The sequence below is a fragment of the Anser anser genome, assembly GCF_964211835.1.
Source record: "Anser anser genome assembly, chromosome: 2".
Taxonomy (NCBI): domain Eukaryota; kingdom Metazoa; phylum Chordata; class Aves; order Anseriformes; family Anatidae; genus Anser; species Anser anser.
Window position 1 is genome coordinate 62,969,264 of NC_139721.1, and position 14,339 is coordinate 62,983,602.

Sequence of the window (14,339 nt, forward strand, 5' to 3'; positions counted from 1 at the left end):
CAAGATTATTATTTTTTTAATATAAACTTAACAAATATAACTAATGAAATTCTAGTTTGTTATTTTGACCTATCTCATCCAGTTTCAGAGCAGCTGATAAAGCATGTTGCCACACGATAGCATGCTGATCTACAAACCGCCATAACAGTAGAAGCACAGAGAGGTTCTGTGAGAAAGAAGGAAGATATCGCTCCCTTTCAGGATCTCTCTATCACTTATTGCTTCCTCCAGACTAAAAATAACATCTTCACCTTCATTTTTCTGGCATGAAGTCACTAGGGCTTTGAACACCATGTTCTTGGGCTGCAGTATGGGCTGACCTTAAGAGAAGCCTGTTCAGCAAGCAGCCCAGTTCACAGGGAGTTCACAAAGAATGGGCAGTGTATTACACCCTTTTCCTTCCAGTTCCTTGCTAATTTAAGTGGTGCTATCATTAAACTCATTTCACAGGACATTTGTCTAGTTTTGTATCAAAGCTAAAAAGCAGCAGACGTGAAGGAAACTATAGGAAACTATACCACAGCAGCATGGCATCTGATGCACAAGACCTCAAAAAGCACAGAGCGCACTTCCCTCTTTTGCTAGTCAGTTCTGCAGGCTGAGGGTGGGAGAAGAAAGCCCAAGACCCTTCCTCCTCCCCAGCCAAAACCACAGTGACTGCACCTCTTCCTTTTGCACCCATGCGAGCTCAACCAGCTCAAGACCTAAACCAAGAAACGTTTGTACTTAGCACTCATGCACAACAGAAAAACATTCTTGCAACATATTTGATGTGACATTTACCTATGTATTTACTCGCTTTTTCATTAAAATGAAGGTCTAATGAAAAATGTCTAGTATTACACAATTCAGGCAAAGCCTTAAATACTCAGGTGCCATGGTACTGACCAGAACTTGCTGCTCACTCTTATCTGTCTTGCCTCCCACCTGTAACTCTTCTGTCAGTTGCTCTGTTCATAAGCCTTGCTACCTTCTGTGGCATTCAGATACACAGGAAAAAGGGGAACAGAGAAGCATAGAAGCATGACCTCTACACCACTGACGGTTTATCTTCCACACATACTTATGATAAGCCTAGGATATTTTAGACTAAAAAAAATATTGTAACATTAATAGACCTTATTCAACCCAGTGCCTGAAAAGTTTAATGAACAGTCAAGTATTTAAACACAACTTAAATTGGACACATAAATTGGTCCTTCTACAGCAGAGCTACTTGCCTACTTAAACATTGAACAGGCTTCAGTACAATGCTGAATGATGGTCTTAAGGTTAATTTTTGATGAAAGATGTCATAGTTACCGCATACTTGGCATTCTCAGAGGCTTCAAACAGCACTGTCCTTTCTGTATCGCTATGATATCATCTCACTGTCTGAAGCACATTAGTGCCTGAAGGCTCCTCTTAAAGTCTCAAAGTCCTCCTATTAATACAGAATGACTCTGCATCTGTCCCAGCAAGCAATCTAGTTAGACAGTAGGAAGGTTAAGAAATGTAACAGAAGAATACAGCCGGCACAAAGGGATTTGCTCAAGGCCAAATCTAGGGCAATGGCAGAATTTGAAGAAAACAGATGCCTATCAAATTTAACTGGTTTTGCTTAACTTCACAGAACTGCCCTTCGCTCCCTGGAAGGGGATTGCCTCTTTCAAAAGCTGCCTTCTCTTGTACCAGACACCAGCTTGACCAGATGGTAGCAGTTTGAGAGAATTTCTATGTGTAACCTGTAAAACTGGCTGGTGAAAGTGTTCATCGCGTCCTTCACAGAGAACTTTGGTTTTCTCAACATTTTAAAGTTTTTCTTTCTCTATTTTCCCTCTACCTTCAGAAAGCTATCGAGATGGAGTACTGAGCTTGAGAGGGAGTATTTTAATCAGTATATCAGATTACAAAGAAGGATACATCACTTGAGCCCCTGGACTCTTTGTTTTACAGCAGAAATTTTACTCAGAAAGAAAAAAAAAAAAAATTTTAAAGGAAAATAAAAATAGCGCTATACAAATTTGCTAGGGGAAAAAGTGAAAGAGCATCACTCTTTTTATGCATGGTAACAACAATAGTGTATTTAAACATATTAAATTACAATACCATGTGTAATTTTAAAAAAAAAAGGCATATCCTACATAATCTGTATATCAAGTATCTCGACGTATTGAATAATAAACATTTATCTTACAAAAATAATACTTCAATGCAATTAATATAACTAATCAAATTACTTCACCTGTTGTGTTCCCCCCCCCCCTTTCTTGGTACTTTACCATGCGTACCAGAGGAAGCACCTGGTGTAAAAGAAAAGAACAACAAACATGCACATGGTTTAGAGACAAGCAGTCTCAACAGTCTGAGGTAGGGCATCAAAGGAGGTCAGTGTGAAATCCTTCTGCTTGCAGATTGCTCAGTGTCTATGAGGTGAACTACACAAGTGCTACACTGAGCCAGCCAGCTTCAGAATTTCACCCCTCTCTCATCAGGGAGAGCCAGAAAACTTTCTGTCAATGTTATCAGGAGTAGGGCTGCACAGGGTGTGAGATCTCTAAACGTTAGCCGTACAAGGAGAAGAAAAACCAGAATCTCTTCAGAATCAGTTTAGAAACCGTTTGACTTATTGACTGATGCACGCTTACCAGAGCAATTTTGCTTGAACTAATTGTGTTGAGTTCACCTTAAACATGGAGAACCAGTTTGTTTATTACAATTATCAAATGAACCGTGCAAAACACTTTACAGAATCCAGGTAAGATGGTAATCAAAGGCAATACTTTTCATAAATTTACTACACACGAAGACTTGGTCATTATTAACAGATGCCTTTGTAGTTCAAGAAAAACATTAAACTGTAGATTGAATGCTTTATCATCACTACATCTGTTTTGAATTTCTGCCTGTGAAAAGCAATATACTGTGGCAAATTTACACTTCTCAAGGTTCCTCAGAGTTAAATATCAGAGGTAGCAATTGTTTTTGGTTCCTTGGTGTTTACTGACAGCATACTCCAAGTACATCGAGGACATGAAATAGTCAAATGATCGAATGTGTTTCAGGCCTACTTATGCTTCTTGAGCAATCTCTTTACATTGCTGGGCAGTGGGTTTTTTTCTTTTCTACAAGTCACAAGTTTGTTGTCCAGCACCCCACAGTACGACATGACCTGAGGCACAGGGCAACCAGGCTCTGTGGTCTTGCTGGATTTGGTATTTGTAGAATAGATGAGACAATGACCGAAACACTTCTTCCCAACCCCACAGGCCTGAACAAACAACATGGAAGGTAAGGGCCAGTTTTGACAGGTACCAAGAAGGTTCAAAGATTTAGGGATGCATATATGTGCTGAACAGAATTCTCCAGGGGGGACAGCCAGAACAGACAGTGGCAAGGAACTGTTTTAATGAAACACTTGAAGGCACCTTCTGACATTAAAAAAAAAGCCCATGGCTCTTTGCAGCTGTGCCGAATTAACATAGATCAACTACAACTCAGAAAAAAGATCAACAAAACTTTGGTCACCCACTCTTTTAATTCTACATTTAGTTCTCAGGGAATTTAACAAAATTTGTGACATGAAGAACAGGACATTATTTTCTTTTCTGTTGTTCCCACATACATTTATGTAAGTTTAAACCCAAGCATTACCACCAAGAACAAAGTTAAACAAAATCAATATTTGTACATTTACTACAGGCCTCAGTAGTCTCAGTAACCTAAACCATTCAAAGTAAAAGAGAAATGGGAGAAATTGCTGTGTTCGTTGAGTAGGTGAGGGCTTTGTAAGTATTTCTCTCATTACCTAAGTCAAATAGACCATTTTTCAAAGCATTCAATTAATTTCACATTTCTCCTTATTATTCATGAAAGCATCATTATAGCCTGGCATTTTTATAAATCAAGAGGATTACAATATTTTGAAAGAAGCATCACAGCATGGGAAACCATCTTGCCTTTAGCAAATCTGCCAATTTGAAAGCATCTTGGTCTCGTAACAGAAATTTGATGAAATAATTGTTTTCTGGCTATTTCTAATTTTGCCGTCAAATATCCAAGTTTACTGAAAGTAAAACAAAGCTAGAGGTCAACTCAACAACAACAACAACAGTAATTGCTATCCTACAGGGCATTTAATGTACAATCAAGAATTAAAGTTTCATTACAGCATCTTTACTAACATTCATGATATAACTACCTGGAGAACTGGACTACTTGTTCAGGAGCCAGTATGGTGTCCATGAAGCAAATCTGACTGTCATAGGTTCAAACAAGCTGCCTAAAATGATCTTCTTCTTTGGTGCTATATTTTGGGGAATTGAAACGTTTTAAACAGCCTGAAGTTACAAGTAATGAATTTTAGAATGAGCTAATAGCCTTCTGCACTGCAGTTCTACTGCTAAGAGCAAGAAGAGTTCAGCATTTTCACAGAGTCTCTTCAAGCCTGCAGCACCACAAGACTGGTGGGAAAACAGTTCTAATTTACAGCTATATTGAACAAAGACAAAAGAGCAACTTCAGCTTGAAAAGAAAAAACGAGTACGGTACATATGGTTACAGCTGTCCGTAGGAACTTTACTATTGCCTACAAGAACTGAATGAAGATTGACTGGTTACGTGGAATACACAGGAGCACCTTAACCATATATTTCCTGATTTTAGATCTGTAGCCTTATCATTTCTTGTGACATTACTGCTGTCTTTCATGAGTAAAGGGAGATCTTGATCAAGCATTGGCTGTTTTAAAGTTTGGGGTTTTGCTTTATTTTTGCACTCTGAAAGGATGAGTGAGGGACAGAAGATATTGCTACAGAAGTAAGTTTCCCCTTTGAAATATTTTACATCAATGAATGTTATTTTCATTGCAGAATTCACCGTTCTTTATGGAATGATAAGGAAAAAGGAATTCAAAAGAGCTCAACTGTCCATTTCCTTATAGACCTGTCTTACATACTCAGTGCAAGACTCGTGGACACCTGACTCTTGCTCACCCCTGAAGGACTTGTGCCTATGGCACAGGCTGCTAGAGTTTGAAGAATCTTTTACTGTTTGAAGCCCCATGTGCCAGACACAACTCACTGACCTGCCACCCAGGTGTATGAGACACAAGATCCCAAAGTGGGAGAGAAGTTATGAAGTGTTTTTCTAACCAGATTTTGTACCCAAAGAAAAAACTAAGCACAGGACACATGGTGCACAACAGCCTAATAAGCTCTGTGTACCTGCCATATCACACCTGCAGCATCTCCCACACTTGGTCAGAAAGAGTCAAAATATTTGGCTAAATACATCTGTTAGGTACCCGTGACTTTGCTGGATTTGTACAAGGCATTTTTCTAGAAATGTAACCAAAAATCTTAAGGTGCCAAACACAGCTTGGGACTCATGCTATTGTTTGCACTGAAACTGAAACCATTTTGTAAAACACTGCATAAATAGAAAACAAAAACATGTTTCCAGTTCTCTCTTCCTGCTGTTTTCTCACTGTTCCCTCCAATGTGCTCATGTACTTCCCTAAAGAAGAAGTCAGAGAACTTTTAACTATATGAATTCTAGTCTGCATAAACCTTTTAGGGATAGCTGCTTATCTGTGCCACAGCAATGCACAATACCTGCATTCCTCCAGACAGAGCACAGAATTATCTGTTTACATCATCTGTCTGATGCAAAGGGCAATAACTTTATACACTGTGGGATCAGACTGTAAACTGTTATTTTTGGGTGGGGATGGGTAGAGGGAAGTTAGCAAAAGCTAGTAAGAAGAAACAACTTTTTTATGTATGTTTTAATCTAAGATACGTGTGAATACACTCTTCCTGTACAATGCAGACACACAAATAAACAAGATATTATCACAAGGCAAACAGAATACCACATAATGTGTGAAATACAAAGTGCCTACAGAGGCCTAGAAAGTATATACTAACTTTTAGTGAATATTTTGATGGTTCTCATCTTTCTACCAAGGAGATTTTTAAAGTTGTATCTACTGAGACTGACAATCGTTGCCTTTGGAATCCTCTTATTTTACTTGTTTCCATACAGTTCCTTTCTTAATGATAAAGCCAACGACTGCCAAAATGGAAAGCTGTCGATAAGTAAAACATTACTCAGCTCATTGGCTCTTTAAAAATGTCTGCAATTTCCTGCTTCTAAGGATCGTTTCATTCATTTCCAACATGACTGAGAAGCATTTTATCAGTTATGCATCTGACACATGAAAACTTCATCTAACACAGCAAAATCCTAGTTCAGCTACATCTCATAGGACCCTCTTAAAAAAAAATATATAATTTTAAAATGACAAAAATAGCAACAGTGAAAACGATCTGGTAAACACATTAAGGTAGTAAATATATATAATTATTTTATAAACACACATTTCTGAAATGGTCTCGCCTCTTCAATTTTCTGCTCTTACCTTGGTTGACTTGTCAGCACTATGTTCTCGTTTTCCTACATGGTTCCCCATGATCTACCACCAGAACTTCAAATTCTGAAAAGACAAAAACAAAACAGAAATTTTGAAACCAAAATATATTGAAATACAAATTAATTCTTCCTTGGGCAGAACAAAGAAACAGCTCTCGTACAATAAACATTTTTACAGTCCACCATAAACTTTCCTTATTCAATTAAAAAAAAAAAAAAGGAGGAAAAATAAAGCATTTTATTTGTATACAAGCCAAGACTAGGTCAGTATTTAAGCAGAAGCCCTGTCTTTTGATAACATATTTACAATCCCAATTGTACAATATGTAGCAGCTGATTTGTAGCTGCGAATTTTTATAAGGGATCAAGTAAATTCTTTAGAATTCACATTTACCATTACATAAACAGCAATTACTGAAAAAAAACCAACCACCACACTAAACTGCTAACAATTTTCTGTGGAGGTGAGAATGGATATGTTCTTTAAAGCACAAGCTTTCATGGAAAGCGCATAGGAATGGAATGCCAACCTTTTCTTTGTATTTTCTGGCTTTCTGTGGTGTATCTCAGCTTTAGCAGAGCTTATGTAGGTTAAACCACAACACTCAAATTTCAGCTTTTAGCTTGCATTTGTGGTTACACTACATATTTCTTCTCTTAGAAGCATGTGTCTGTATAGTATCTTACACAGGCAAGGTTTGTCTTTGTGTTTTAGTACCTAAAGACGGTGCAAGGTAACGTTTAAAGCCCTGAAACTTTAAACTACTTCCAAAACACGTTTCAAAGAGACTTTCTCCTCTCAGGCTTATGAACTGGACTTTTGCTCATAATATTGAATTTCTGACCAACAATAATATTTGCTACTCTGCCATAAATGTAATGCTGCATACTATAAAACATTGGCGTCAGACGTCTTCACACAACACCCTCAGTGTCAGAGGGCTGTTACTTCATTAACAATATCTTCTGCAAAGGCTTGGCTTTTCTAAGGCTTTTCTAAGCACAGCTGACCTTTGCTATGACAGAAAACACATGAAGTAAAACAACAGCCTATTACCTAGTTATACTTGAAAATAAAACCACGGTTATAAGCTTAGATACGTGGACTGACCTGTGTACCAAGGGATACCTATCTCCGATGGATAGAGGATTTGATTACTTCTGAAATTCTGACTTTCCATCACAGAAACGTGCATTTTATTGAAAGCTTCTTTGTCCTGCATCACTACTGCAATTTTGGAAGGACTGACAGATTTCTCCCCAGACACACATAATAAATTTCAAATTAGCAAGTGTCTCCAGTGCTTATTCAATTATCCACCAAATTTCAGCCACTCAACACTCAAAGTGACACATGTCACTGTATCTGATTAAATAATTCCCCACTAAATCCAATTCTGAGGTCTCACAGAGGAAAACTTAAAAACCATCCAAACTCATTAAGTGTACTCAAGATAGAGTTTATTGGCAAATAATAGAATAATAGATTTCTTTTTAAAGAACAGATGTATGTATTGCATAAAAGATTTAAATATAGCTTTTGAAACTGTGAAATCAGCACAACCAGTTTATGTTGTTGTGACATTACGAAAATTTGCAAGAAAAAATCCAAATAAATGCATTTACACTTGATTTCAAAGCTGAACTACCTCAGAGCAGCTTTTCCTCTTTCCCTGTGGAAGACAGCTCATCTCTCATTGCCTACTTTGCGACCTAAGGAAAATACCAAGTGGAATACAAAACCAGAGGAAACATCTATCCAGGAACGTAACGGCACGATGTTCCAAGTCATTTATAGAAACAGTAATAATGATAATAATATCAAACGATCTGCAATGCACATACCTTTAAGTAAACAGGCAATGGAGCTGATGTAATACTTGCAAACTAGAACTCTGCTCACTGCCCAGCCTTACCTTTCTCTCCCTTGTTTTTGTGGATTAAAGCTCTAGGAACAACTGCCCTGGGCTCAAACACCCAACACAGTGGGCCCCCGCTCCTACACTGCCATGGTGGAGAAAGATACATATATATAGACAAACCATATTCTGCCCCATGGTGTGAAACTAAGCCAGATAAACGTTTAAAATCCTTTGCTGGCAAGTGGAAAGAAAATCAGCAACAAGTTCCACACTGCCATAAACTAGCTGTAGCAAACGATAAGGCCAGTTTTCTTCCCAAGTGTCTGCACAAACTAAGCACAATGAAAAACCAGCAAACCAATAAGCTACAAATTCCTGTGTAGAGATGAAGATACTTCGCAGACAAAGGCACCAAAATATCTTAAGAGTAACAGAAATGGAGAAATATGTAAGTGGTTCTTTGGGAAAAAAGACTTTCAAAAACTTTGATGTCAATTGGAAGTGGAAGCATATAATGCAAACTGTTCTGTATGTATCTGATTGGGAAGTGGCAACATGAAATTAGAGGGGACAACATGCAGATCTGCAACGATCAGAGCAAAGCACCAGCGTACGCAAGCCTGGAAACATTAAAATCACTCCCAGTAGCAAAAAGAAAGTCCTGATTTTTCACTTTACACTCAAGCAGAAGTCTGCCGTACTTGATTAAAAACTGAGACCATGGGTCATTTTCACTTCGGAATGCAAGTACAGGCTGCTGTTAAGACTTAAATACCTATTCTCTGATTGCTGCTGTTCTGAGAAAGCCACACTGCACCGTTTGTATGTGTGCTGATCTTCATGAGATGAGTTGAGTCACTGACTTCAATGGGATTACTCACTGTACAATCTTTGTAGGAACTTGCAGCCAAGTATTCAAAAAATCTGAGATAGAAGAGGATTTATTTTCTTTTTAGTCATTTTCATAACGTTCAGGTTGCCAGACTAAGCATATACTGAAGCAGCTGCTCCTGGCAGTTATTAACAAATGTCAGTCAACCCATCAACATCCTTGTTTGCAGATGAGTCCATACGTGCTTTAGCACTGATAAACAGCCACAAGAACAGTCTTGAAGCTCCAAAACAATGAGAAAACACAACTGCCGTAGAAATGCAGCAACCTCCATTGAATCAGATGTGAATCAGATCTAACAATAAGCTTCCAAAATAGGCCTGAGCATGAGATCAAGCTTATGACCGCAACAGCACGTGCCCTCAACCTTCCTAGTGAAATCCAGCAAGTTTTGTAATTCCTGCGAGATGAACGATTCTGCATAAGACCTTAAGTCACAAAATGAGAGGGGACACGGGGAAGACCTGCAACAACCAGAGCACAGCACCAGCTGCCCAGGCAGGCACCGCAAGCTCTACCAGCAGAGCTGCCCAACAGCCTCCACACCGCTCCCCCTGCCAGGAGCCAGCTGAATCAGCTTTGCTGCCAAAACCCTAACATTACCCAGTCACTGCCTGCTGCTGAAATCACTCCAGCTATCCAGGCTGCTTCAAGTGATTCTCCAAAATAGCGCAGGGATTTCGCCTGGGGAAATAAACTGCCTTCTCCCACCAACTCACCTTCCTTGGGGAGTCAGTCTAACAGGTGGCCTGCGGGAAGCATAGGCCAAGCCTTCTTTTCTGCCTTCTTCAGGACAGGAAGCTGTATTCCAGCTAGAAACAGTGGAAACACCACCTCAGGACAGACACCTCTCTTTGCTGTCTGCTAAGTGTAAAATTAAAAGATGAACAAATACAGAAAGAGACGGGAAAACTCGGTCCTGCATATCACATATTCACAAACAATATATATATAAAAGTGTGTATGTTTGATTAAAATTGATTAAATTGTTTAAAAATAGGGTTTTGTAAACATATATCATCAGATGAATTTTGTTAAACCCCATTCTAGCCTGACTGTTGAAATTAAACGGATATTTGTACTTTGAAAGAAGAGGTTCTGAAGAGGTTATCTCCCCATATACACGCACTGTCCTACAGAGAGGTTTAAATTTCACTTCAGAATTTCCCCTGAAAGGCAGAAACATGTTCCTCTAAACTTTGAATATACCAAGAAACAGATTGGTATCATTTTTTTGCAGGTTATGCTGTTTTAACTGCAAAGTGCCATTTTCTTACTCACTGAAGGGAGCCTGATAAAAGTCCACTACTTGTAATTGTCAGACTCTAAAGGGTCTCTTTCTCCTGTAACATCTCACCAAACATCAGCTTTCTGTAATCTAAATAAAAACAATAAATTTCAGCCCAGGATCTTGTTTACAGTGACAGCTAACGAATCACAACAATTCAGGAACTACAAGAGGCTAGAAGCCAATGCACCTGGTGCACCTTTATTGAACATTAATGGTTATTTAGCTTTAAAACATACAAACTACCTAATGTAAGTCACAGGATGCTGCAAATGGATTGTTAAATGTTATCCTTGAAGATCAATTTAGTTATGTAAAATAGGGGTTCGATCTTACCTCTTCCCACGCACTTAAGTATGACTCAACAGAACTACACCTAATAATACAGGTATGCAAGCGCTTACATATTTACAAGTATCAGCTCATAATTAGTACCTTGTCTAGGAACATGTATTCACCACACACTGATGCTGGTGAATAATGGTGCAGAGCTGCAGTGCTAGATACGTTTACCGAGTGCTCACGGTCTTACTCATGTATGGGAAGAGTCAGCATGGAACATAAAAATATTTCAGGAATTTACTTAAAACTTTCTGCTAAATTAATTGATATTCTCGTCTGAATAAAACTGTATTTTACTACTACATCCAGATCTTATTAAACAAAAGAAAGCAGTGTAGTTACTGTTAAGAAATGTCCAAGTTCTGTCTATTTTTGGTAGCCTTCTAATGCAGACTCTTAATGACAAACTTCCCCAGCAGTGACATGCAAAACATTTTGTTTCACCAGTGTCGGGTCCAGGTTACGTAGCCTCCTGGGAAGCAAGCCGACCTACTGCCCAGCAGCTAGTTGGAAACGTTGCAGTGCTTTCTAGGCTCTCAGGGTGATGTGCATCTTTAGAAAGAAGCCCTTCACTTCAGCATTTTTTTTCAAAACAGAATGAGACCCTGGGCACACCTAAACTGATTCTTCAGACTTCCCTCATCATGGTCATCTGGGACTCCCATGTACCAAGAAAGAAAACAAACCTCTGGCAGCTTCAGGGGAGCGACCTGTAGCTAACTGCATCAGCAGCCACAGCCAGAGTCAGATGCAAGCAACCACATAAAAGTAACCCACCTCATGGGCAAACTGCTTCCTAGGAATCCATCCCTCTTAATTCAAGTGTTAAATTCTTTTGTGAAATATGACATTTTATATCTTACAAGTTTCATCATTATTTCACATAAATTTAACTTTTCATTACCCATGAAAGTATGTAATCCCTGCTGGATCAAACCTTATTTCACTTTTGACTTCCACAATGCTATTTCTCTAAGGAACCCTTCCTGAAGGAAAACCAAATTATTCCCCATATACATGTCCTTTGTCAATGGCAAAAACCAAGATTATAGCGGCAAACTGTAATATTCAGATAAGAGAAATCACCAGCTGTAAGTACCAATACACGCATTTAAATTATGCTTGCACAGTGCCTTGCATAGTAAAAACCTGTCCATCCTGGCTTATGTAGGCATTACAGCAATTTTTATATTTACAGGCAGCTGTATGCTCTTTAGCAAGGACCCTAGACCTAGAACAGCAACCCTCTAAGAGAAGGGTCAAGTTCTGAAACACCCGAGAAAAGACTCCCTCGTGCTAGTGCAGTATCTCAGCCGTTTCGGTACACCTCATCCATCATTGCAAAAGATACCAAAATTATTTAAGTATCAGTACATTTCATGCAAGCATTACGACACTGGAGAAAGGCTACCACGCTGCAGTGGAATATATTTTGTGAAAGAACACCAAGTTATTTCCTAAAGCTGCCACAGGGTAAGCACAGCAGACGGTACACAAGGTATTTTTTTTTTTGGTTTGGTTCTTTTTCTTGATCTTTTCTGACTGCTTTGCTTACACTTTTCTCTCTATCTCTCTTCAACAAGGATATTGCATTGTTTTTGTTTTCTTTAAACACATGTAAATTTCAGGAATTTCACCTGAGGACAGTCCAAACTCAATTACAGACAGCAGCCTGTAAGAACAATTATAGTGAAATTTCTAAATCATAGATATTTATTTCCTGTAGCTTATGCTTCTCTTTTTTTTCCCCCTTCTTTCTTCTTTCAGCCCACTCCACCCTCTTTTCTGAAGCGCTGTCAGCCTCATGTTCCCCATTAGGAATGAGAAAATAGATAGTTTTAGAACAAATTTCTCAACGGGGCTTTTCTGCCTCCCTTCGTGAACAGAAAAATGCTCACCTGGCATCACTTAGCACATGCCATTATCTGTACTCCCTTGTACAAACACAAATCCTGAATGTTTGCGATCAGACGGCATTAGCCACATGCTCACTGTTTGTCTTCACTACACCAGGATGGGAGGAGCGTCGAGAGCTCTATGGCAGCAGCCCCCCGAAGGATCAGAAGGAAGATTCCTTGATCACCTCCACTTTAGGAGAGAGGCCAACACGTGTGATGGGGATGCTGCTGCCACCCCAAAGCTCCGGGAGAGGCACAGGTGCCCCCACAGGTCCAAGCCCCCAGCCACACCATTCCCTGTGCCTGCTGCTCCCCCACAACACCCGCACGGCAAGGGCTTTGCAGGGGAGCTGCTGTATCTGTCCCCTGGGTTTTCACTGAGACCCTTGTGCCTCACAGCTGTTCCTGACCTAGAGAACAGAGAAAATCACACATCTGCCTAGTATCACACCCCTCGAGCCTGATTCAAAAAGGAATTTTTGCCTTATTATGAAATTAGAATTGATTTGTCTATTCGCATTTCATTCACTAATATCAACAGGTTCATTTAACTTGCTATGTGCTGTCTTTACTGATGAGCAATACACCTTCATTTTTCACCCTTTCAGATAGCCTACTGAAGAAAAACAAAACAAAGCAACAACAAAACATCTATTTTTTCCCCCCACACTGGAGGAGTCTTTAGGTCTGCATGGCATACAAGACCTAGGAGCAAGCACCGATTTTTCCCAACCCTCTGAAAATGCTCAGGGGCATCAGCATGGGTGTTTGTTCCTCAACACTTGCCTGCTCCACGGACAACGTATTTTGCCACTGAATTAAGATAAATCCTGAGGGAAAAAAAAATAAATAAAAATAAAAATAAAAATACAGAGAGAATAGCTAAGTACAAAGATGCACCACAACCTCATTCTGCATACAGTGAAGACCTGGTGTAAGCTCTTAAGACCAGCACTTTCCACTATCACTACTCCTAAAGCGCTATGTATCTCCTTTAGGAGTGTGCCTGCAGCAGTGGACTTCACCTCTTGACCTGAATGAGTCAGCAACTGAAAGACGTACTTGCCCTAAATGCTAAAATACTTAGAGAGAAACCAGAACGCAAGGAAACGTAACATAAATGTAACATTAAGCAGGAAAACGAAAAAATGAACAATGAAATTTGATTTCAAATGGTAGAGAATTTCAGGCCAAAATAATGATCTTATCAGTACAACAGCAGAAAAAGGCAAGGAGCAATCAAGAAATCATGCAGGCAAGTATCATTATGACTTACTTGCAGACTTTCGGGTTTTGAGATTACAGTATTCTGAAATCAGAGAAGACCTAACATTTGTTTTCACAAAAAAATGGAGAGACACCACGAAAATCAAAACAACATACATTTGAAGACTCACATTTTTATCGTGTGTCTACTTAGAGAGACAAGAAGTCCTCTCCAAGCGGTGAGCTGTATGTTTTCCCTTTACAAGCGAGGCTTCCAGCGAACACAGCCCCTTTGATGCTCAGCGTCTCGCTAACACACGGTAGCAACTGATGACAAAATGCACACCTGCAGCTCCGAACGCACGTGAATCAAAGGCACTGCACGCTGGCTCTTATCTTCTCATATTCGACTGACTGACAGACGGGACAAAAAGATG

At 39.3% G+C, this 14,339-nt stretch overlaps 1 protein-coding gene across 3 annotated transcripts in view; it reads right to left on the reverse strand.

The window, feature by feature from the left end:
• The window catches only part of MBP (myelin basic protein), a 115,362-nt gene that overhangs the window by 83,537 nt on the left and 17,486 nt on the right, over positions 1-14,339 (reverse strand). For all 3 annotated transcript variants that reach the window (XM_083824842.1, XM_083824844.1, XM_083824843.1), the window contains exon 2: positions 6,404-6,478. In XM_083824842.1, coding sequence (XP_083680968.1) covers positions 6,404-6,454 — 51 coding nt within the window. In that variant the 5' untranslated portion in view covers positions 6,455-6,478. The remainder of the gene's footprint in view (positions 1-6,403; positions 6,479-14,339) is intronic.